The 26,726-nt window shown below is 44.5% G+C and overlaps 1 protein-coding gene across 3 annotated transcripts in view; it reads right to left on the bottom strand.

The window, feature by feature from the left end:
- LOC143997694 (alanine aminotransferase 2-like) overlaps positions 1-26,726 on the bottom strand; it is a 54,214-nt gene that overhangs the window by 14,831 nt on the left and 12,657 nt on the right. For all 3 annotated transcript variants that reach the window (XM_077493452.1, XM_077493451.1, XM_077493453.1), the window contains exons 6-10: positions 24,769-25,012; positions 21,604-21,683; positions 19,467-19,603; positions 12,657-12,828; positions 1,337-1,492 (exon numbers count right to left, since the gene is read on the bottom strand). In XM_077493452.1, the coding sequence (XP_077349578.1) occupies positions 1,337-1,492; positions 12,657-12,828; positions 19,467-19,603; positions 21,604-21,683; positions 24,769-25,012 (789 nt within the window). The remainder of the gene's footprint in view (positions 1-1,336; positions 1,493-12,656; positions 12,829-19,466; positions 19,604-21,603; positions 21,684-24,768; positions 25,013-26,726) is intronic.

The raw sequence follows: 26,726 nt of genomic DNA, 5'->3' as shown, positions 1-26,726 counted from the left end.
GGAGAGTATGACAGTGGGCACTTTGTATAGGAGAGAAGTGTGGATAGTATGACAGTGGGCACTATGTACAGGAGAGAAGTGTGGAGAGTATGACAGTGAGCACTATGTATAGGAGAGAAGTGTGGAGAGTATGACAGTGGGCACTATGTATAGGAGAGAAGTGTGGAGAGTATGACAGTGGGCACTATGTATAGGAGAGGAGGATGAAGTAATCTGGGAAGGAAAAATGTAAAGGTTTGTGGAAGGATGATTAGGGACTGCGTAGTGGTTAAGCGGGCCATACATGGATTGAAATTACACCAATTAAGCAGAGACCAGCCATAGTCGATCTATGTATGGGCTGGCTGGTTTTACACAAGTCAACCTATTAACCGACTTGAGTACAACCAGCCTGTCAGGTTTTCCCCAAAACAATCAGTGCTGCCAACTATAGTTAGCAACACTAATCATTGTATTCACTGGCAGAACACAATAACACTGCGGGAGTGATTGTCCCATTCACAGGTCAGCAGGTGAGAGGGTGTGTGGGGACAGGCTGGGGAGAGATACTAGTCAGTCCCTGGGTAGGCGCTGGTTAGTATCAGAGTCAGATACACACAGGTTACATACGCCAAGATCATTAGAGCAGAGAGCAATAATTCTAGCACTAGACCTCCTCTGTAACTCTAAACATGTAACCTGTAAAAAAATGTAAAGCATGGCTTAATACACAACAAAAAATCGTGATAACTTTAGTGTTTTTTTTTAATGAATGAAACAGTTTCTTTCCAACATAAAAAGTTGCAAATACCACCATTTTATTCCATAGGGTGTCTGCTAAAACAATATATAATGCTTGAGGGTTCTGAGTAATTTTCTAGCATAAAAAAATGATGATTTTTACATGTAGGAGAGAAGTCTCAGAATGGGCCTGGGTGGCAAGGGGTTAATTATCATAAGTAATATACAAATAATTATTATGAGCACTGTGAGGTCATCCTCTCAGTCTGCTGCAGAGTGTTCCAGCTCGTATTTATACTGCCGCTCTGTATGTAGCTTCTGACAGGCTGCGCAAGGAACCCCGTATCTCCGGAACCATAGATGATAGCAGCCCCATATTTTAACCAGTGCTGGAGTGGGTCTTTAGCTACCTACCCCCCATGGGGTCTCTGTGACTCCTGATCGCCGAGCTACAATCCTCGAAGTCGATCTTTTTTTTTTTTTTTTTTTGATTTTTTTTTTTTTTTTTTTTGGGCAAATGGGCCTATCTTGAGAAAGGGGCCTGGAGCTGCAGCTCCAATAGCCCCTATGTTAATCCGGCCCTGACTGTATGTGTATCTGTATGACTGTGAGGTACCTGTGCCAGGCTGATGGCTTTCTCCGGGATCTGGATACGGGGAAAGGCACACAAGCCCCCCTGAATGCGACTGCAGCGGATTCCTGGGACCCGGTTTAGTATTTCCTCAGCCAGTCGGGCCTTCTCCAACTGAGAGCTTAGCCGATTCTGTGTCTCCTGCAGAATAAGAGGGAGGAAGGAGTTAAAGTGGTTGTATACTCTTTTTTTTTTTGCGTTTACCTACAGGAAAGCCTATAATAAGGCTTACCTGTAGGTAAAAAAAAGTATCTCCTAAACCTGTACGGTTTAGGAGATATTCCCCTCGGTATGCGCCGCTGACTGCAGCGGCGCATGCGCACAAGGGGATTGTCGGCTGAAAGTCCGGCAGTGGCCGGCCGGCCGGGATGAAATCTCCCGCGCGCATTCGCGGGAGTGACGATATCGCGGCTCCGGCCACTCACAGCGCTGGGGCCACGATACCCGGAAGAAACCCTGAGGGAGCATGTCAGCTCCCTCGGCGTGGATCGGGCGAGATGTCGGGGCCCCGTTCTAAGGTAAGTATTTCATAATGCGGTACAAAAGGTAAACCGCGCTACTCAAACAACAAAAGAAAGCAACCTATAAGCAGCAACCCTAATCGTAATACTCCGATATCAAACTAAATAGGTGAACAAAATGAGCTGCGCTAAAAACAATGAAACTAGAAAATAATCAAACACCAAAAAACCTAATCAACCTATACCAATAGACGTAAAAACAATATTAAATTGACAGAAAAATGTGATTAGTGAATAGTATACATGAATACTAACGTATCGTCATAAAGTGAATAGAGTGTATACTAGACCTAAAATGACATTGATGTGAATATTACAAAGAAAACCCCCACAATAATTAATGTAGATTGACACAAAAAAAGGGTTATAATGTGTGCTAGATTTAAACGAATAGTATTAACTAAAATAATATTCAAAAAACCATAAAAAGTTCATATGTGATGAAAAAAATATATTTATATATAGTCCCAAGATTAATATTGGTTCTTCAAACTTGACATAAAGGTGCAAAAATATCCACAAATGCGTGTATATAAAAACAAAAAAAATTTTTCAAAACAATCCTCCACCAGTGAGAAGAGGGGCCGCTTACCAGAGCTTAAGATCCCAGTGTTAGTGAGATCAGTAAGGCAACAGCACAGAGGTTTCTGGGTGAACCGTCACAGGCATCCCACCATCTCCATCTCCAATATGAAGCCTCCAATCGAGAAACGAAGGTGTCGTAGATTGCTGACACCACGCTGTCTCTATCTCCAATACGAAGCCTCCAGTCCGGGAACGAAGGTATCGTGGATCATATAAAAAATCAAAGACACTCGCATAGCGTAAAACCACTTGGTTTAATAAAGTAAAGTTTAAAAGATTTACACTCACATGCGTAAAGAAAAAACGATCATATAAAAACGAGCCGGCCGGACTCGTGTGCCGCCCGCACTTCCTGGTTGGGCGTAGAACGCGGAGACGTCAGAACGCCTATCTCCCTACGCGCGTTTCGTCACGAACGGACGTGTTCACGGGATGCGGGACGGCGTTCTGACGCACCGCCTATATACAAATTCTTAAACGGACAGCCTCGGTCTGAGCTCCATGCTGTCCTCTCAATCCACCATGTTGGGTGAGGGAAAGAGGACTGGAATGCCCATATTAACCCCCAGTCCACCATTTTACATAAGAAAAAAAAGGGGTAAAGATTTTTGCCCTACCATTTCGCAGAGGCAAACCCATAATAATAACCCTCCCGATTCTTTTAGGAACCATAAATTAAAAATACAAAATTGTTATAGAAGTACATAAAAAGAAATTAAAAAATTTCTTTCAAATATCAATTGAAAAATATATTTATCAAAAGGTATCCAATAAAATAATAAAACAATATTAAACACAAACAAAACAATCCAAACGGATAAACAAGACAGCTTCTGTAGTAAAGATATATACTGTCTCGTATGTCCAGATACTAATACGTTCTTAATTGAAAGAATTATATACCAGTGGAAATTGGAAACTTTTTATAGTAGTAAAACCACTGATATGGCGTGTCAAAAAATGATAAGGGCAAAAAAACCTCATTGGGGACTCATGGAACTCACACCAAGTTTACAGTTGAAAAAGCAGCAACTACCACAGGAAGCTTAAGCTATGTAAATTATTCCAACCAATCATATACTATTCAAGAATTGTCAATAAACGCATTTACGTCTACTTCAATATTAAGACCATGAGGAACATAACTTTTTAATCTGTGTATCCACATCATTTCAAGCTTGGAAATGCTTCTTACCAAATGGGTTCCCCTCCAATGGGGGTTGAACTTGTCAATTCCCATAAATATTGTGTTGGTAGGGTCTCTATTGTGTGCCAGCAGGTAGTGTTTGGAGACCGAATGCTGGGTATATCCTCTACGAATATTCCCAATATGCTCATTCAAACGTACATGTAAAGCACGTTTGGTCCGCCCTACATACTGGAGGCCACAAGGGCACTCCAGCATGTAGACCACTGCCTCTGAACAGCAGGTAATAAAGGGTTCTATGGTATAAGACCTAGATGTGACCGTAGATCTAAAGGTAGTACTTCTCCTAGACCGACAGCCATTTAAGCTACATACCGTGCACTTCCTGCATTGATAGTACCCAGTAAGGTTCGAGAAAAAATGCGGACGATTCGTGGGTGGGTCCAAAACATTAGGGGCCACCCTATCCTTCAGAGAAGTTACGCCTCTATAAACTACTTGGGGTCTGTCAGGCAAAATGGTTCCCAATACTGAGTCGTTCCTAAGTACATGCCAATGTTTTTTAAGTATATGTTTGATCCTAGTGTGTTGGCAGGAATAATTGGTGATGAAGGGGTAACGAAAATTGTTTTGACGGTCTCCTTCTCGTTCCTTTAGTAAATCGGATCTTTCTACTTGACTAATCTCATCTATCAGACGTGTCAAGGGTTCAGGTGGATAACCTTTATCAATGAACCTCTGAGTGAGAACGCGGGCCTGTTGTATAAAAACATCCTGTTCTGTACAGTTACGTCTCAATCTTAAGAGCTGACTTCTAGGTACTGATTTGAGCCAAGATGGATGATGGCAACTAGTAGTAGGTATAAAGGAGTTCCTATCGGTGGTTTTAAAGAAAGTTGATGTAATAAAACGTTCTCCTTTAATAGTGATAGTAAGGTCTAAAAAATTTATTTTAGTAAGACTGGCTTCATAAGTGAGGTGTATACCCCTGGTGTTGGCGTTAAGCTCACTCATAAACAAGGAGAGATCCGATTCACTCCCATCCCATAGGAGGAGGATGTCGTCTATGTACCTGGCCCAAAAGGTCAGCTGTGGCCTGACACGGGCATAGACGACATCCTCCTCCCATTTCCCCATAAACAAATTCGCCAAACTAGGGGCATATTTGGCCCCCATTGCGACCCCTTTAATCTGGCGAAAAAAATCCCCTCCAAACCAAAAAAAGTTATGCGTAGCCGCATAGTCTAAAAGTTTCATAATAAAGATTATTTGTTCTGAGGGGAGGTCAGAAAACCTTTCTAGGGAATCTGAAACGGCCTCTAGGCCCATATTTTGGGGTATGCTTGTATAAAGTGACGCAACATCTGCAGTCACCAGCAGAGTCCCTGGTTTAGGATGGTATCCCTCGAGAAGGTTAATTATATGCCTAGTGTCTTTAATAAATGATGGCATTCGACGCACTAGAGGTTGTAAAAAGAAATCTATATACCTGCCCACCCGGGAAGTGATGGAATCGATCCCACTAATAATGGGTCGTCCCGGGGGGCAGGTTAGACTCTTATGGACCTTAGGTAGGTAGTAGATTACAGGGATTCTAGGAGTTTTTGGGACAAGAAAGGCCTTTTCTTTCTTATTTAAGATTCCCTGATCGAATCCCTCGGCAACAAGGGACTCCAAAGTTCTTTTATATTGTACATTTGGATTAGAGGGTAGGGAGATGTAAGTAGCCCTATCTCCCAAAATCCGATTCATCTCGCCTATATAGTCATCCTTATTAAGGATGACTATGCCCCCCCCTTTGTCCGCTGGGCGGATGACCACATTTTTATTGTTGCAAAGGGATTCAATGCCAGCATCAATCACCTCTTTATTTCTAACTTTTTTTATACGCAATTCTTCAAGGTCTTTGAGGGCCAGATCGCGAAAGACTTTTAAAGAGGGACACAAATGCCCAGGTGGGTTGAAAAGTGATGGATTAGAAAGCCCCGAGTGACAATAGTCGCCAGAGGTATTTCTAAGAAAGTTGGTAGGATTTGAAGCTACATATCTTTGAATATTGAGTTTTCTAACATACCTATGAATATCCATGTATGTTTGAAACTTGTTCATGTTTTTGGCTGGGGCAAACTTGAGGCCCTTATCCAGGACACTCAGTTCACAATTACTAAGAGTGGCCGAGCTAAGGTTAAAAATACCTGCACCAGTTATGTTCTTGGTCTTTTTGGGCTGAGTACGCCTCCCCCCTCTAGTTCCTCTCTTAGCTCGACCACTCTTTTGATGCCTTGGTTTGGCCTGGGAAAACCCCAATTGCTGTGGCTTGGGTTCATACCCAAGTTGCCATTACCAGAGCTTCCCTGAATGTCATTATAGGGACCCATATTGTTAGGCCTCAGATTAGTCATACCCTCCATAGGTGGAAATCCCGAATCTTGTAAAGGCAAAAAGCTGTTTTGTGTAGGAATATTAAATTGAGATTGATAGTCCACATCATAATGTACCACTTGACTGTTATTATAAGCAGTTGATGGGTTAGATTTTGGATATTGAGAAGGGAGGGGTAATTGACTATAAGTAGGGGATGGAAAATAACCCTGTTTTGAAGCAAAGTTTCCCATCCATCCAGGGGGAGGTACAAACGGTCTCTCCTGTCCCCAGTTTGGAGGGGGGGCAGCCTGACCATAATAGGGAGAGGGGGCTTGGGCATATATGTGGGGGAGAGGGGGGGCATTCTGACGTTGCCCACCCCGTCCCCTTCCTCTATTGTCATGCCCCTGAGGGGGTCCTCGCTTTCCACCTCTCGTTTGACTGTAGTTTCTCTTTCCCTCACCAGGGGAGCGGAAACGGGAATTTACAGAATTTGCAGATGGTACTGTCTGGTTTTGTATATTTTGGGGTGGTATCCCACCCTGGGACATAACCACCGGGGTAGTATCCATAGCTGGACCGGAGACATCGATTTGTTCTATCAATAATCTCTTTTGCCATTCAAAAACAGTCAGAGATTGATAGTCCAAGATATCTCGGTTATATTTCTTTTTCTTTTTTAGTTTTTGTTCCCTATCCTCTTTCTCCAACAGTTTGAGAAGACCTTTGGATCTATCTAAATATTCCTCATTATTTTTGAAGGGCGATATTTTATCTTTTAAGTTTTTGATCTCAATATCTAAACGGTTAAGTTTCAAATTTTTCCTCTCCACCAGGAACCGTAGAAAGGCAACGCTACGGTCACATCTAGGTCTTATACCATAGAACCCTTTATTACCTGCTGTTCAGAGGCAGTGGTCTACATGCTGGAGTGCCCTTGTGGCCTCCAGTATGTAGGGCGGACCAAACGTGCTTTACATGTACGTTTGAATGAGCATATTGGGAATATTCGTAGAGGATATACCCAGCATTCGGTCTCCAAACACTACCTGCTGGCACACAATAGAGACCCTACCAACACAATATTTATGGGAATTGACAAGTTCAACCCCCATTGGAGGGGAACCCATTTGGTAAGAAGCATTTCCAAGCTTGAAATGATGTGGATACACAGATTAAAAAGTTATGTTCCTCATGGTCTTAATATTGAAGTAGACGTAAATGCGTTTATTGACAATTCTTGAATAGTATATGATTGGTTGGAATAATTTACATAGCTTAAGCTTCCTGTGGTAGTTGCTGCTTTTTCAACTGTAAACTTGGTGTGAGTTCCATGAGTCCCCAATGAGGTTTTTTTGCCCTTATCATTTTTTGACACGCCATATCAGTGGTTTTACTACTATAAAAAGTTTCCAATTTCCACTGGTATATAATTCTTTCAATTAAGAACGTATTAGTATCTGGACATACGAGACAGTATATATCTTTACTACAGAAGCTGTCTTGTTTATCCGTTTGGATTGTTTTGTTTGTGTTTAATATTGTTTTATTATTTTATTGGATACCTTTTGATAAATATATTTTTCAATTGATATTTGAAAGAAATTTTTTAATTTCTTTTTATGTACTTCTATAACAATTTTGTATTTTTAATTTATGGTTCCTAAAAGAATCGGGAGGGTTATTATTATGGGTTTGCCTCTGCGTAATGGTAGGGCAAAAATCTTTACCCCTTTTTTTTCTTATGTAAAATGGTGGACTGGGGGTTAATATGGGCATTCCAGTCCTCTTTCCCTCACCCAACATGGTGGATTGAGAGGACAGCATGGAGCTCAGACCGAGGCTGTCCGTTTAAGAATTTGTATATAGGCGGTGCGTCAGAACGCCGTCCCGCATCCCGTGAACACGTCCGTTCGTGACGAAACGCGCGTAGGGAGATAGGCGTTCTGACGTCTCCGCGTTCTACGCCCAACCAGGAAGTGCGGGCGGCACACGAGTCCGGCCGGCTCGTTTTTATATGATCGTTTTTTCTTTACGCATGTGAGTGTAAATCTTTTAAACTTTACTTTATTAAACCAAGTGGTTTTACGCTATGCGAGTGTCTTTGATTTTTTATATGATCCACGATACCTTCGTTCCCGGACTGGAGGCTTCGTATTGGAGATAGAGACAGCGTGGTGTCAGCAATCTACGACACCTTCGTTTCTCGATTGGAGGCTTCATATTGGAGATGGAGATGGTGGGATGCCTGTGACGGTTCACCCAGAAACCTCTGTGCTGTTGCCTTACTGATCTCACTAACACTGGGATCTTAAGCTCTGGTAAGCGGCCCCTCTTCTCACTGGTGGAGGATTGTTTTGAAAAATTTTTTTTGTTTTTATATACACGCATTTGTGGATATTTTTGCACCTTTATGTCAAGTTTGAAGAACCAATATTAATCTTGGGACTATATATAAATATATTTTTTTCATCACATATGAACTTTTTATGGTTTTTTGAATATTATTTTAGTTAATACTATTCGTTTAAATCTAGCACACATTATAACCCTTTTTTTGTGTCAATCTACATTAATTATTGTGGGGGTTTTCTTTGTAATATTCACATCAATGTCATTTTAGGTCTAGTATACACTCTATTCACTTTATGACGATACGTTAGTATTCATGTATACTATTCACTAATCACATTTTTCTGTCAATTTAATATTGTTTTTACGTCTATTGGTATAGGTTGATTAGGTTTTTTGGTGTTTGATTATTTTCTAGTTTCATTGTTTTTAGCGCAGCTCATTTTGTTCACCTATTTCATAATGAGCTAGTATGCGGTGCATACTAGCTCATTATGCCTTTTGCTTTGCAGGTGGTAAAAAAAAAAAAAAAACATTTTACTACCGCTTTAAGTAGCCTCATATGTAGCTCCTCCCCCCTCTCACCTTCAAGTCACGTGATTTTTTACCCGTTTCCCATTACTCTCACGACCCCATTTATAAAGACTGATGAAATAGTCACATTTTGTTTTGATACATTTTATTCTATAGGCTAGGGATGCACCGACGCCATTTTTTTTTTACGAGTACGAGTACCGATACTTTTTTTTTTTTTAAGTACTCGCCGATACCAATTACCGATACCTAGCGCGCCTGTTTTGTTTTCACTTCAGCTGTCAGCAATGGTACAAAGCATTGAAAAATTATTTACAAAGGAAATAAATAGATTCTTTTTTAATTTTGCGTTTTTTCAATGTGATATGTGTAAAAATATTCACTAACAAAGCAAACAAAAAAAAAAAAGTTTTAATTGTTTATCGTTTATAAAGTAGATGTGAACGAAAAAAAAAAACATTAAAATAATTTAATGGAGGAGACGAGGGAGTTAATTAAGGCTGATTAGAGTAAATTAAGGGTTATTAACCACTTTCCGACCAGCGCACGACGATGTACGTCGACAGAATGGCACGGGCAGGCATATTGGCGTACAGGTACGTCCAATATTCAATGCCGCCCTGCCATCGGGAGCGCGCCGCTGGCGGCGCGCTCCCGCGCTGGTCGGGACCCCCGTGAGTCCGGTCGCGGGACCCGCGGACTCGATCGCCGTGGGCATCCCCGCGATCGTCTCACGGAGCGGCCGAATGGAGGAAATGCCGAGAAAACAGCATTTCTCCATTCTGCCTAGCAACTAGTGACGCTGATCTCTGCTCCATGTGATTGGAGCAGAGATCAGTGTTCACTAAATGAAAGCCCAACCCCCCCACAGTTAGTAACACACCCCTAGGAACACTTAACCCCTACACTGCCACCCACTGGTTAACCCCTTCACTGCCAGTGTCATTTACACAGGAATCACTGCATTTATATAGCAGTGATTACTGTATAAATGACAATGGTCCCAAAAATGTGTCAAAAATGTCCGATGGGTCCCCCACAATGTCGCAGTCACAATAAAAATCGCTGATCGCCGCCATTACTAGCAAAAAAAATAATAATAAAAAATTATTAATAAAAATGCTATAAAACTATCCCTATTTTGTAAACGCTATAACTTTTGCGCAAACCAATCAATAATCGCTTATTGCGATTTTTTTACCAAAAATATGTAGAAGAATACGTATCGGCCTAAACTGAGGGAAAAATTATTTTTTATATATTTTTGGGGGATATTTATTATAACAAAAAGTAAAAAATAATGCGTTTTTTTCAAAATTGGCGCTTTATTTTTGTTTATAGCGCAAAAAATAAAAACCGCCGGGGGTGATCAAATACCACCAAAAGAAAGCTCTATTTGTGGGAAAAAAAGAACGTAAATTTTGTTTGGGAGCCACGTCGCACGACCGCGCAATTGTCAGTTAAAGCGACGCAGTGCCGAATCGCAAAAAGTGGTCTGGTCTTTGACCAGCAAATTGGTCCGGTCTGCAAGTGGTTAAGAGAGGAACATTTGTTCATCCCATTTGATCTGCAGATGAAGAAACAGAAAGATTCAAAAAGAAACAATGTTTCTTTTTAATTTAGTATTTCAGCTGCTGCTTTTTTTTTTTTTTTTGACAGCTCCAATTACCGGACTTCTTCAACACTTCAGTTGTCAATAGGGGAGACCCGCTGACAGCTCAAAGAACCGAGCCTGAAAGTATTTGTTGCAAGTATTTGATACTTGGTATCGGCACCGATACTAGTATCGGTGTAACCCTACTATAGGCCATGGACAACGACATCACCTGGAGCCCCTTTCTCCACCTCCCCTCCCATAGAATGTGATGGATTACACCTAATTTAAGGTGGTGTCTATTCTCAGTGGTAGACGACCATTTTTCTGGATTCTGTTTCCCAAAATGAACAATTGCCAGGAGCAGCTCTACGAGATGGTTAGAATGGCGGGGGAGGGGGGGGGGGTAACAATTTTTGACATAAAAACAGAAATCCCGATCACACCCTTTCGTAAGTAACATGACAGGAAACATTTTTTTGTCCCATTATGCCGCGTACACACGATAAGAAATGATGGTCGGAAAAAGCTCTGATGGTTTTCCCGACAGAATTCCGCTCAAGCTTGTGTTGCCTACACACGGTCACACCAAATTCCGACCGCTAAGAACGCGGTGACGTACAACGCTATGACGAGCCGCGAAAATGAAGTTCAATGCTTCCGAGAAAATGCGTCGAATTGTTTCCGAGCATGTGTCGGAATTTTGGATGTTGGAACTGCCACAGACGATCGAAATTTCCGATAGAAAGTTTTTTCCGTCTGAAAAATTGAGAATATGTTCTAAAATTTTTGCTGGTGGTAACTCGGCAGCAAAATTCCGATGGAGCGTACACACGGTCGCATTTTCAGATGAAAAGCTCTCATCGGTCTTTTGCTGGCCGAATTTCCGATCGTGTGTACGCGGAAATATAGAAGTTTGTTCCATTAGTGCTGCCTTTCAGCTACAGTAAATGCACATTTGCAGACTCGACATTTCAGAAGGGCGGGGGCGGGTGGCAAAGGCAAGCACCGCCCACTAGGGGCCTTCTACGTTGGCACAGTAGTGTGATCAAGGTCTCCTCTATTCATTATATTATGGCTGTAAGCCACCAAATATCCTATATATTATATACAGTATTCAATATATCAGGGGTCTCCAAACTTTCTAAAGAAAGGGGCAGTTTACTGTCCCTCAACTATAGGGGGACCGTACTGTGCCCAGTAGGGAGTAAACAATGCCCAATCTTTGGTATTAGAGGGAGAAATAGTTGTTTCAGTGAGAGGAATAGTGCCCCATTGTTGGTGTCAGTGGGAGGAATAGTGCCCCCTTGGTGGTGTCAGTGGGAGGAATAGTGCTCCATTGTTGGTGTCAGTGGAAGGAATAATGCTCCATTGTTGGTGTCAGTGGGAGGAATAGTGCCCCATTGTTGGTGTCAGTGGAAGGAATCGTGCCCCATTGTTGGTGTCAGTGGAAGGAATCGTGCCCCCTTGTTGGTATCAGTGGGAGGAATCGTGCTCCATTGTTGGTGTCAGTGGAAGGAATCGTGCCCCCTTGTTGGTATCAGTGGGAGGAATCGTGCTCCATTGTTGGTGTCAGTGGAAGGAATCGTGCCCCATTGTTGGTGTCAGTGGAAGGAATCGTGCCCCCTTGTTGGTATCAGTGGGAGGAATCGTGCTCCATTGTTGGTGTCAGTGGAAGGAATCGTGCCCCCTTGTTGGTATCAGTGGGAGGAATCGTGCCCCATTGTTGGTGTCAGTGAAAGGAATCGTGCCCCATTGTTGGTGTCAGTGGAAGGAATCGTGCCCCCTTGTTGGTATCAGTGGGAGGAATCGTGCTCCATTGTTGGTGTCAGTGGAAGGAATCGTGCCCCATTGTTGGTGTCAGTGGAAGGAATCGTGCCCCCTTGTTGGTATCAGTGGGAGGAATCGTGCTCCATTGTTGGTGTCAGTGGAAGGAATCGTGCCCCCTTGTTGGTATCAGTGGGAGGAATCGTGCTCCATTGTTGGTGTCAGTGGAAGGAATCGTGCCCCCTTGTTGGTATCAGTGGGAGGAATCGTGCCCCATTGTAGGTGTCAGTGGCAGAAATTATGTCCTATTGGTGTCCGAGGCAGGAATAATGCCTCAAGGGATGAATAAAGGCAAGCATTTGGCCCCAGGGCTGCAGTTTGGAGACCACTGCTAAATATCACCCCCCCCCCCCCCCCAGGCATTACATGTTCTACACTCACCGCTTGGAAAGTCTCATACGAGGGGTCTCCAGGCTGTGGGGGGTCCACCAGAACCTCCAGGGCCAGCACAGCAATGATGTTGGGGATGTCAAAGGATTTCAGGATATCGAAGTGCCTGAACACGGCTTGCTCCACGTTAACAAACTCAATGTAGCCGCAGCGGAGGCCGCACCTCGGGGGAGGGGAGAATAAGCATTTATCTCAAGATCATGTAAACATCTAATAACAATTACCGTATGTGAATAATTTTGATGATATAATAATAAAACGATGGAAACAGACTTCAGATTCACAAAGGATAGTCAGTTCACCGTTATTTTCAATCCTCATTGCAGCAGACTTCTATCTACCGCTCATTTCATGTCACACATGTTTTCTGTGTCACATTTCCAGCAAAGAGGAAAAAATAACTAAAATTTATATAAAAAAATAAAAAACTCCACAATTTATTTTTACATTTTTTTCTCAAATAAAATTATTACCCCAACATTTGCAGTTCATGACTTTCAATACTGCTGGCGCTCTCAGTGCTGCTTCACTGAACTTTTTTTGCGTCACAGGAAAGGGTTAAGAGTGGACAGTGCAGTCTCCAACTTGGTGAAGGGAGGGGAGACGGAGGAGGGGCATGAGCAGGGTAGGGCCTTGACCTTCTACACTATAAAGCTGTGTGTGCTTTCTTTGGTGCACACAGTGTAGGGAGACACAGCTCTGGCTCTGCATGCAAGGGTGGCTCCATAGGAAGCTGTAAGAGAAAGGAGCCACCCTGAAACAGGAGACCTGGGGCAGCAGCTAGCATGCTGACTACACTATAAACTATCCACGCTCCATGCTGACCACGCTACAAACTATCCACGCTCCATGCTGACCACGCTACAAACTATCCACGCTCCATGCTGACCACGCTCCAAACTATCCACGCTCCATGCTGACCACGCTACAAACTATCCACGCTCCATGCTGACCACGCTACAAACTATCCACGCTCCATGCTGACCACGCTACAAACTATCCACGCTCCATGCTGACCACGCTACAAACTATCCACGCTCCATGCTGACCACGCTACAAACTATCCACGCTCCATGCTGACCACGCTACAAACTATCCACGCTCCATGCTGACCACGCTACAAACTATCCACGCTCCATGCTGACCACGCTACAAACTATCCACGCTCCATGCTGACCACGCTACAAACTATCAACGCTCCATGCTGACCACACTCCATGCTGACCACGCTCTATGCTGACCACGCTACAAACTATCAACGCTCCATGCTGACCACACTCCATGCCGACCACGCTACAAACTATCCACGCTCCATGCTGACCACGCGACCATGCTACAAACTATCCACGCTCCATGCTGACCACGCTACAAACTATCAACGCTCCATGCTGACCACACTCCATGCTGACCTCGCTACAAACTATCCACGCTCCATGCTGACCACGCTACAAACTATCCACGCTCCATGCTGACCACGCTACAAACTATCTCGCAATCCAAGGTTTCACTGTGCTTTACATTACATGTTGTTGACCTTCCAACGCATGTTCCATGCAGACCACGCTCCATGCTGACCACGCACCATACTGACCGTGCACCATGCTGACCATGCTACATACTATGCATGTTGTTGACCTTCCAATGTGTGCTCTATGCTGACCACACTCCATGCTGACCACACTCCATGCGGACCGCGCACCATACTGACCGTGCACCATGCTGACCATGCTACATACTATGGACACTCTGTCCTCCCTCCACACTGACCGGTTTCCATGCTGACCATGCTCCATTCTGTACATGCTCTATACCAGTGATGGTGAACCTTGGCACCCCAGATGTTTTGGAACTACATTTCCCATGATGCTCATGCACTCTGCAGTGTAATTAAGCATCATGGGAAATGTAGTTCCAAAATATCTGGGGTGCCAAGGTTCGCCATCACTGCTCTATACTGACCATGTTTCATGCTGTCCACCACTCAATGCTGTCCCCCACTCCATGCTGACTCCATGTTGTGGGGGGGGGGGGGAAGAGACAGCATGAAGCACTGACAGCATGGAGACAACATTGATTGCAGAGGACATTTCCACAGCATCTAGTAAGCCATGGTGGAATACCCACTCCACCCTGCTCCCGGACCCTGCGACCCTGCCCTGCAGTGTTGCCAACTGTCAGTATTTTTCCTGGCAGTCAGTAAAAAAATTGCACTTTTCTCCTGCCTGTAAATGCCAGTGACAGGAAAAGTATGCCAGTTAAAAATATGGCTGTGACGCTCGGCTCAGAACTGCACATGCATTGTTCCAGTCCAGAGCCAGCTGAGACCATCTGGGAGCCTGCTACAGCATGTTCGGGTGGTGCCGACGGGGGCCGGGTCTGGCGGAGGTGGCGCATTTTTGCGATGTCTTGGTGCAAGGGAGCCCAGTGGAGTGGCTGGAACCTCGCGCATGGGTCTGGGGGACATGAGCAAGGCAAGTGGACTGGAGGGACCACCTGACGTGGAGAGAGACTGCCACTATCCTGTCCCTGAGCATCTTACTATATCGAAAATAAAATAAGAAATGTTTTTTTTTTGGCTTAATATCTACCTTAAACCACATTGCTAATTCCATGTTGTACTTGTTTGTAGCCTAAATACTGAAATTTTCACTTAAAACTGTCACTTTGTAACTGTTGGAAATGCCAGTAAGAACTTGGCTGTGCCAGTAAGTTTTGGGTATTGTGTCAGTAAATTTCAATCTGGTAGGTTGGCATTGGCAACACTGCTGCTCTGGTCCACTCCATATCCCTCCTCATCTCCTATTTCTCATTTCTACTCCCACCACCCCTTAAATACTTCTCTTTTCGCAGATCTGCTATCCAATTTGAGACACCAGCCACAGTGCTTCAAATGGTCACACCTAATACTTTGACGTTTTTTTCTGTATGAGAATATGGAACAGCTTACAGAAGAGGACCTCACCGATACCACAATGTGAAGGAGCTCACAAAAAGAGCTTTGGATGCTCTGATAAGATAGCAGGAATATATGTAAGGCTCCTTTCACACGAGCCGACTCCAAAGTTGCACCTAAAATCACGCATCTTTGGAGTCCAACTTTGATACTACTTTGAAGTGACTTTGATAAGACTTTTACACTCTCTGGCATTGAAGTCGTGTCAAAGTTGGATCAAAGTAGTGTAGAAAGCTTTTCTGATGTCACACCGACTTCAGTAGTGTCAATTGGAACAGCTCTCATAGAGATACAGTAGATGGCATTTTACATGTCCTGCGACTTTGGGTCTCACAAGTCTTATCCTAATGCCGCGTACACACGAGCGAATTGTCCGGCGTACTTAGTCCGGCAAACAATCCGGCGGATAGTCCGGCGGACTTTCTACCGAACGGACTTGGCCACACACGGACACACAGAAAGTCCGGCGTTTGCTAGCGCGATGACGTACAGCGCGTACGACGGGACTAGAAAAAGGAAGTTCAATAGCCAGTAGCCAATAGCTTCCTTTTTCGTACTTGCTTCTGAGCATGCGTCATTCTTAGTCCGCCGGACTAGCATACTCACGAACGTATTGTCCGCTGAAACCCAAGTCCGGCGGAAAGATTGGAGTGCAAAACTACTTTCTAAGTCCGCCGGACTTTACGCTGGAAAAGTCCGCTGAAGCCCACACACGATCCAATTGTCCGCTGGACTAAGTACGCTGGACAATTCGCTCGTGTGTACGTGGCATAAGTCACACAAATGTGAAAGGAGCCTAATGGCAATCTCATCTCCTTCAGAGTGCAGTGTTGAATATCTCAATAGTTGAAGGACTTTATCTACTGATGGGATGTTTTTATCTGAGAATATGGAACGGCTTAACCACTTCCCGACCAGCGCACGACGATGTACGTTGACAGAATGGCACGGGCAGGCATATTGGCGTACATGTACGTCCAATATTCGTTGCCGCCGTGCCATCGGGAGAGCGCCACCGGCGGCGCGCTCCCGCGCTGGTCGGGACCCCCGTGAGTCCGGTCGCGGGACCCGCGGACTCGATCGCCGCGGGCATCCCTGCGATCGTCTCACGGAGCGGCCGAATGGAGGAAATGCTGTATAAACAACATTTTTCCATTCTGCCTAGCAACTAGTGACGCTGATCTCTGCTCCATGTGATTGGAGCAGAGATCAGTGTACACTAAATGAAAGCCCAACCCCCCCACAGTTAGTAACACACCCCTAGGAACACTTAACCCCTACACTGCCACCCACTGGTTAACCCTTTCACTGCCAGTGTCATTTACACAGGAATCACTGCATTTATATAGCAGTGATTACTGTATAAATGACAATGGTCCCAAAAATGTGTCAAAAATGTCCGATGGGTCCCCCACAATGTCGCAGTCACAATAAAAATCGCAGATCGCCGCCATTACTAGTAAAAAAAAAAATAATAAAAAATTATTAATAAAAATGCCATAAAACTATCCCTATTTTGTAAACGCTATAACTTTTGCGCAAACCAATCAATAATCGCTTATTGCGATTTTTTTTACCAAAAATATGTAGAAGAATACGTATCGGCCTAAACTGAGGGAAAAAAATGTTTTTTTATATATTTTTGGGGGATATTTATTATTACAAAAAGTTAAAAATAATGCGTTTTTTTCAAAATTATCGCTCTATTTTTGTTTATAGCGCAAAAAATAAAAACCACAGGGGTGATCAAATACCACCAAAAGAAAGCTCTATTTGTGGGAAAAAAAGGACGTTAATTTTGTTTGGGAGCCACGTCGCACGACCGCGCAATTGTCAGTTAAAACGACGCAGTGCCGAATCGCAAAAAGTGGTCTGGTCTTTGACCAGCAAATTGGTCCGGTCTGAAAGTGGTTAAAGAGGTGGATCTCACTGATAACACAACATGGAGGATCCTTCAGGAATATTTTTAGATGTTCTGATAGATCACAAGAATCTATTGTAATGGGGATCTCCTTGCCTCCAGAGTGTGATGGTGGAGATCCCAATATTTGGAGGACTTGATCTTCTGATGGGACATTTTGTCTGAGAATAAGGAACAGCTTTTAGAAAAAGACCTCACTGATACCACAAATGGAGGACCTCTTGGAAAATGTTTTAGAAGTGCAGACAGATTTGAGTAATATAAAAAGTGACTTTGTACCCTGTTCTGATGCCGCGTACACACGATCGGAATTCTCGTTGGAAAAAGCTCTGATGGTTTTCCCGATGGAATTCCGATGGAATTCGGCTCAAGCTGTCTTGCCTACACACGGTCACATCAAATTCCGATCGTTTATAACGCGGTGACGTACAACACGTACGTCGTGACTAGAAAAAGGAAGTTTAATAGCCAGTAGCCAATAGCTTCTGTCTCGTAGTTGAATCTGAGCATGTGTGATTTTTGGCGTGTCGGAATTGCATACACACGATCGGAATGACCGATAGAACGTTTTTCCGTCGGGAAAATTGAGAACATGCTATCAATTTTTGGCTGGCGGAAATTCGGACAGCTAAATTCCGATGGAGAGTACACACGGTCGCATTTTCCGATGAAAAGCTCTCATCGGTCTTTTTCTGGTCGGGAATTACGATCGTGTGTACGCGGCATGAGAGTTGCATTGAGTAATTTAACTAGTTCCGATTTTTTTTTTTTTTTTTTTACACTGGCACTCCTAATTGTATTTGATTGGATTTTTTCTGTATGTTCCGTTTACAGAGAAGCATATTTCATACACTACATCGATCTGAAAATGTGTTGTCATTAATCGAAAAAAAATTCTCAGAATGCTTTTAGTACATTCCTTTGTCGTTCAAAAGACTTTGTATGATTTTAACACATTTGATTTGGCAATGAATGGACTTTACCAAATGAAAACCATATACACTGGTACAAATTTGTTCATTTGAGAAAAATGTTCCATTCAGCTCCTTCAAATTTTCTCCTCACTATGGTCAAAAACAAATGTCGATTTGACTCACTAATGTTTAGAAAAATAAACAAACTTTCTTGGAACCTTTTTCCTAAGAATTTTAATTCTAATTTCTACCCATCTATGGCCAGTAAAGGAATGCTAGTAAAGGAAACTCCCGAAATGTCACCTCCTGTAACTGTCTTAGCCCTTGTACACACGGTCGAAGAATCCGTCGGAATGTGTCCTATCGGACCGTGTTGTCGGATAATCCGACTGTGTGTGGTATGCATCGGACTGATTCCGTCAGAATATCCATCGGACCCAATTTTCCAACTTGTTGGAAATATTTCCCGACTAACTGGGCCGATCAGACATACTCCGATCATGTGTAGAGAATTTTGATGGGACAAAGTGCCACGCATGCTCAGATCAAATTCCTACATCAAAGCTATTGGCTACTAGCCTGAACGTAGTCCCGTCGTAACGAAATTACGTCATCACGTTCTGAAAGATCGGATTTTTCGACAACTTTGTCCGACCGTGTGTGTGCAACAGTTTCGGACAAGATCCGACGGACAAAATCCGACGGATTTGGTTGTCGAAATCTCCGACCGTGTGTACAGGGGCTTATAGCTGAAGGTTTATGGTGGTTTTTAAAATTAATAAGTAGCAGAACTTGTAATCTATTACGATGATTGCGCCAAACATTTTTGTTTAGAATGTAAACTGGCTGGATTTCTTTTCTTACATTTGATAGCTATACTCTGATCCAAGATGGGGTCAGTAAGGAACCCCCCTACCAATCCCAAGGAAGAATGGGCAATAGTTGCCCTAAGGAAGGAGTTCTTGGTCCAAGCTCCACATTAAGCCCCCTTTGGATAGATATGTGACACTCACTCTCCGCTGATCCCTTTGGAGATGGAGTAGATGGACACCAGCTGGACCCGATCAGAATACTCTGGCCCCATTTCAAACAGAACTTTCTTAAGGGAATGAAAAACAGATCCTGGGGCGAAGACAATCTCCTGATATACCTGGGGGAGAGGAGAAAGTGATGTTGAGAAAACACAGAGTGACCGGACAGAAGGTTGACCTATGACAGAGAAAGAACAGCAATACAATCCTCCAACCTAACATCATACACCCCCACTGAACATAGCAAAGAAAACTAGTAACAGGATCAGATTAATGGTGTATATGGTGCCAAGAACGCAAAAAATGGATAGGAACAAGCAAAGGTCTGCAGATCTTCTGAGGGCAACACAATGTTCTACAGTGAAGACTAATGTCTAGGTTTGTCTTATGGATCTTGGTCAAAATTAAACATTTGTAAACTTTGCCGTGAACCCCATTGATGGCTATGGGGGGGGGGGGGGGGGTGTTTTAGCAAGGACACTTCTTTTTTCATTGTGCAGTGCTAAGCCTAGTTTGACTAGCAGTGGTAGTAGCTGAGCCAGATCTAAAATCTATAGGAAGATGTCTTTTTTTTTTTTTAAAGATTATCCCCAATTTCTGGTGGTAAAACTGCAAAGTTTTTGGCCAAAAGTTTGCAAATGCAGGAGATGTACCTGGAACCTTGGCAGCATCTCACACAAACCAAATTCCTAGTGAGTGCAAAACTTCTTAGGTTACACAGCAGAGGGAAGGCTGCATGATACCAGGAGAGTCCTCATAGGGAGATTCTGTGGGACTTTGGGAGCAGTCCTGAAGAGTTCTGAGCAATTCCAATAGAGTCCTACTCCTAGGGATTCTTGGAGATTCCTGGGGGGTTCCAGGAGAGCCTCAGGGATTCCCAGGATAGTCTTCGGGGGGTACAAGGAGAGTCCTGGAGGGTTCCAGGAGATTATCTGGGATCCTGGGAGAGTTTCAGGAGAGTTCTTAGGGATTCCAGTAGAGACTTATGGATTCTTGGAGATTCATGGGGGTTCCAGAAGAGTCTTGGGGATTTCCTGGAGAGTCTTAGGGGGTTCCAAGAGAGCCCTGGAGGGTTCCAGAAGATTCCCTGGGGATTCTGAGAGAGTTCTAGAAGAGTTCTGAGGGATTCCAGTAGAATCTTAGGGATTCTTGGAAATTCCTGGGGGGTTCCAGGAGAGCCTCAGGGATTCCCTGGATAGTCTTCGGGGGGGGGGGGGGGGGGGATACAAGGAGATTCCTGGAGGGTTCCAGGAGATTATCTGGGATTCTGGGAGAGTTTCAGGAGAGTTCTGAGGGATTCCAGTAGAGACTTATGGATTCTTGGAGATTCATGGGGGTTCCAGGAGAGTCTTGGGGATTCCCAGTAGAGTCTTGGTGGGTTCCAAGAGAGTCACGGGTATTCCCAGGAGAGACCCCAGAAAATTCTGTGGGAGCCTGTAGGTTCCAGGAGAGTCACTTAGGATTCTAAGAAAGTTCAGAGAAAGTTCTGGAGGTTCCAGGATAATCCCAGGGGTTTCAAAAGAGGTTTGAGAAATTCCAGAAGAGTCTCGAGGTCTCCAAGAGAGCTGTGGGGGGGGGGGGGGTTCCAGAAGAGTCCCATGGGCATCAAAAGTGTTCTGAGGAATTCCAGGAAAGTCCTGAGGGATTCTAGGAGAGTGACTGGGACTTTGAGAAAGTCCTAGGGGTTCCAGGAAGGTCCAGGAGGTTCTGAGGGTTTCAGGAGTGTCAAGGGGGATTCTAGGAGAGTCATGAGGGTTCCAGGAGAGCCATGGGACTTGCAAGAGAGTCCTGAGGGAAAGGGAGCTCATGAACCTAAATACTAATAGCAATACAATGACAACCTGTCTCTTCTAGCAGATATCTGAAGTGGTTGATGGAGTGACGGAAAGGTTAGATGCACTGCCAGGTTTCAGGTTTATTTTATTGCTCTCTTCCTTCTTGTTTTATCATTGTCTGTCCATGTGTCCGATACTAAGGTGACATTATGAGAAACTCTGACCATCGCTGCTGGGCACACAAAGGTTGGCACACACATTTTCAATTTAGGTGGAAAAAGAGACCACAGCAGGAAGCATATTAAGAAAAATATTAGGGTTAATAACAATATCAATAATATCACCTCATCTGCAAAAAGCAGCAGATTCTCTTCAGCAGCCAGTCGAATGATCTCCTCAATGTTGTCTCTGCTCAGTACATGTCCTATGAACAGATGGGAGAAAGCAGATTTATCATATAGAAGGATATTGCCTCATTAGTGCATTCCTGCCATCCTGTCCTGATATCAGCCTACTATCACCCCCTTGCACAGCAGCACTTAGACTGGGAGAAGGAGTGCCCAAACTTTAAGCCTACCAGGGCTCTTTCACTTTGCACAGTACTGTTGGTCAAACGTGTGAACATGCTTACTGTGTCGAAAAAAGAGGGAGGACTGGGATGACCTAATTAGAGTGCTTCTGCTCCCTTACATTAAGTGGGGGTGTCCAGTGGCATAACTAGAACCTTCAGGGCCCCAATGCAAGAAACCATGAAGGGCCCCCCTGAACCCCAGCCAGGGCCCTTCCCTCCGAGTCCGGCGGTGGAACTCCAGGGCGTGGTCACAGGTATGACCTTTGTGAGCCCTGTAGTTCCCCCACTGGTATCAGTAGTTTTTTTTATTATTATTTTTTAAATTTTTAGGTGCCCCATTGGGGGACTGTCCCTAGGCAGGATGGGGTCCCCGTCCCCAGAAGAGATGAGGTCCTTTTCTCCAGGGCAGATGAAGTTACTGCCCCCAGGTGAGAAGGGGTCCCTGTCCCCAGGGGAGATGGGGGTCCCTGTCCCAACATGAGAAGGGGCCCCTGTCCCCAGGGGGAGATGGAGGGGGTAACTAATGGTGTGTGGGGTCCTCTGACTCCCCATGACCATGCTGTAGGCCGCGCACTCATCTATGTTGGCCTGGGCTCCATCCAGTGTGCTGGACGGGTGATCAGCATATCTCACAGAAAGACCTTTCATCATCTGTGTATGACAGGGGAGGAGGGGGGCTGGCAGACAAGCCTGCAGTGTCCTCTGGGAGCCGGCTCTCATAGGGCTGCACTGCATCCGTGTGCTTAAAGTTGTTTAGCCGGGAGAAGTATGCAGTGCAGTGTGGGCCAGACTCAGGGGGGGGGCGGGACTCTGGCTGGGGAGAACAGACATCGGACTGAGCGGCAATGCATGGAGCAGGAGAGGGGTACTCTGAGGAGCCAGCCGAGGACACAGGTCATGTGGGGAATGCACAACTAAAGAGCAGCCAGTGCGATAGTCAAGCATGGAGCTCTGCTAGTCACCCTCCACCTCCAGCCACCCGTGTGCATGATGCACTGGTACCCCTAGCTGCCTATGCTGCTGCTGGCCATATGTAGAGGGGGCTGCATGGGCCCCCTGCATCACAGGGCCCAGTTGCGGTCACGACTGCTGCACCCCCTATAGTTACGCCCCTGGGGGTGTCCTTGACCCAGCTGAATGAATTAACTGCAACGGGTAAAAGTGAGGCCCATGATCTGACCCCACAGAATTCCAAATTCTTTGGCTGATAAAAGAGTTGTGGTGTGTATGAGGTTGAAGTAAATCTAGACAGCTGAGATATTCTCTCTGTATTGGTTGGCTGGATAGTCATTGCATCGGAGGATGAATTTTTGTTTTAATTTTCAAGCCTGTGGTGCAGTGCACAAAAACTACACACCAGTGTGAACCGAAAAGTGCTCGTGAACACACACAACAAAAGTGCTCTAATGTGTGTCCTATGGTTTCCTACCAAAGAGGAAAAAACTACAAGACTACTGATGGGGGCATTACACTCTGGTCTACATAGTCAAAAGGCCTGGCGGACCCCTCTCCTCAGATCAGCTGAAGCCAACCCCCAAGTATTAAGTTAGGGGCTCTTCCGAAGAGAGAAACCCCAGGGTGGGGGAGTAAGGAACCTAAGGGCCACACATCCTCCCACTAGACTTCTGGGTAGGCCCAAAGTCCCACACCTTACCTTCCTTGTGGAGTAAAAAAAAGACACACAAAATGTGCAATGGCTAACTTGAAGAGAAAAAAAGGGCCAATGTGCTAGACCAGGGGTCTCCAAACACTCTAAACAAGGGGCCAGTTTACCATCCTTTAAATTTTAGGGGTGCTGGACTGTGGTAATTGGGAGAATAAAATGTCCTGGTGTCACTGTAGGTAAATAGTCCTTTTTGGCATTAGGGGTAGAAATAATGCCCTATCATTGGTATTAATGGAAGGAATAGTGCCCCATCATTGGTGGCAGTGGAAGGAATTGTGCCCCATCAATGATGTCAATGAGAAGAATAGTGCCCCATCATTGGTGTCAGTGGGAAGAATAGTGCCCCATCATTGGTGTCAGTGGGAAGAATAGTGCCCCATCATTGGTGTCAGTGGGAAGAATAGTGTCCCATCATTGGTGTCAATGGGAAGTATAGTGCCCCATCATTGGTGTCAATGTGCCGAATAGTGCCCAGTTGTCAATGTTAATGGCAGGAACTATGTCCCATTGTTGCTGACAGGGGGGAATAATGCCCCAAAGGCTGGATAAAAGCAAGCGAGGGGCAGCAGTTTGAAGACCACTGTGCTAGAAAATGGCTATACGTTGTGGCACAAAAACAAAAATTGCCCCAGTCTCAACCAAAAGTTCTAGCCCATGGGGCGAGGTGCAGAAAAAAGAAGGTAGTGTTGTGGCCTAGTGCTTATCCTCACAGTGGGGTCCCAACCCATGGTGATATTCAGAGCACCTGGGTCGCCACTCCTAGGGGGCACTTGACAGCCCAGGCTCTCTTCATTCCCAGCCCTCAGCCAGGCCAGGTGGCACCGCTCAAATCAGGAGCCACTGGACTCCCCGGAATCTTCTACACCAGGAAAATACTCCTGCTACCCTGTGGGTGCTTAATTCAGTTTCTTTCCCACGAGGAAGGTCCCCCAAGACCCCCATCATAACAGAACGGATACTATACAGCCAACCAACCCAGCCAATTGGCCAGAACAATGGTTGAGCACCACTAATGGACACAGATAAGAACAGATACTACACTTGATCATAGCCAAAAATCTGAGAAGCGATCAGGGGATGAACGTGGCACTCAAATGATGGCTACTATTCTAACTGCAACAGTTTGGGTGGTCAGTGATCACCTAGAGAGAGCCCACATCTGTCAGACTTGGCATAGGATCTTTGGGTGGCTCAGTCTGCATGTCCATTGGCTGGGGCAATAATGTGGACAGCGAAGACTGGCAAATCAGTACAGTCTTGGTGGGTCCGTACCTGTGGGATTCCCAGGGTTGAGGACACACAGGACTTTTGGGTCGCAGTGTTTCCGGGCGGTTCTGAGAGATTCCCGAATACGGTCCACATTTATCGCCCATCCGCGCTCCTCGTCCAGGACATACTCCACCTTTGTGGCACCAAACAGTGCAATGGCATCTGAATAGAGGGGACAGTCCGGCATGGGGACCACAATTCCTGTCTTCAGTGGCTCCTCTTCATTCACCACCAGTGCCAGCACGTTCTACAGAGAAGCAGAGAATGAGTGACATCAGAAACCTTCCAGGATGGAATTAGGTGACAGAGAAAATGACCCGCACGCTGGAAAATGTATCTATTAAGAGCCTGTGACAAGTTGCACGGAAATAGAAAAAAAGTTTTGCTGAATGGATGCTCCTGTGCAATGTGAATTCTGCCAGTGATGGGTATCCTATGATTGATGGATCATATATTCAGCCAATAGGAAACAACATCACCTGTATGCACCTTACTAGACATGTGCAAAAGGAAAAAATTTGTTTAGTTTCGTTTAGTTTTAATTCGTTAATTCATTAATTTCGTTTAGTTATATTCGTTAACTTCCTTAAATTCGTTTTTTGGATTTCGTTTAGTTTTCTACCGAATTCGAAAAATCGGCCACATTCGAAAATATTTCAACGAAATTCGAAAATATTTCTACCGGATTCGAAATGATTTCATCATGATTCGACATTATTTCAACCACATTCGTAACTATATTATGTGACCCGAATTTAGGGCCATGTATCTCGGGGTCACTTGGTGCTAGAAACTTCAAATTTGGATATGTTGTAGTGCTAGTACCATTGTGTTTGCATACCAAATTTGGCGTTTCTAGCTATAAGTGACCCCGAGATATGTGGCCCCAAAATCGGGTCGCAAAATGTTATTAGTTAATAGAGCAGAGAATGACATTTTGCGACCCGATTTTGGGGCCCCATATCTCGGGGTCACTTACAGCTAGAAACACCAAATTTTGGATACAAACACAATAATACTAGCTCTACAACATATCAAAATTTGAAGTGTCTAGCACCAAATGACCCCGAGATACATGGCCCTAAAATCGGGTCAAAAAATATTTTCGAATGCGGTTGAAATAATGTTGAATCATGTTGAAATCATTTCGAATGCAGTTGAAATCATTTCGAATCATGTCGAATTCATTCAAATTCATTCGTTATATTTCTTTCGTATTCGTTTTAATTTGTTATTTTTTTATGCGGACATTCGATGCATCCGAATGTCCGAAAGATGCAAAATTCGGCCGAATTTCGATTCGTTACGAAACGAATTGCACAAGCCTACACCTTACCCTCATTTAGAGATGTGTAAAATATCTATCAGCCAAAAATAATAAAATGTATCTGGCTTCTGCTCCGCTCAGGTTTCAGTTTTGGGTGGAATTGCTAGCTTCTTGGGGACACCACAATGGAGATCTCTGTAACTTAGTTACACGAACTCCACCCGCCTGTTTATTTTTCATTATGAAATATGCAGCTGGAGGAGTGAGACTCTAGGTGTAGCACAAACGCTCATCATTTCATCTTCAAGAAATATAAATGGCCAGCAAGTGATTCAGCTCAGGCATCTGCGCCCATAACTGGAATATTAATCCTGCCTATGGGAGGCTCGGGGGGGGGGGGGGGGGCATTGTCTTTCATATGTCTGACAGGAATGGGTTCTCTTTAAAGAAGAACTCCAGCCTTTTGAGCCTCTGTCAGGTTTTTATTGCTGTCCATAGAGGAGGTTTCCTATCTATTAGTACAAGACATAAGGGGACATCTCCCTTACAGGGACGCCAAAAAAAAAAAAAACATTTATTAGTAAAGATGGGTTAGAACTCCTGACAATGTTGTTATTGTGGCCCCAGTAACAATGGCTCCTGACATTTCCTTTAGGGGTGTCACAGGGGCAGGAATGGAAGAGAAATCTGACAC

The sequence above is a fragment of the Lithobates pipiens genome, unplaced genomic scaffold (assembly GCF_037356315.1).
Source record: "Lithobates pipiens isolate NorthernLeopardFrog02 unplaced genomic scaffold, aLitPip1_a1.2 Scaffold_19, whole genome shotgun sequence".
Classification (NCBI taxonomy): domain Eukaryota; kingdom Metazoa; phylum Chordata; class Amphibia; order Anura; family Ranidae; genus Lithobates; species Lithobates pipiens.
This window is presented reverse-complemented; position numbering and strand designations above follow the sequence as displayed.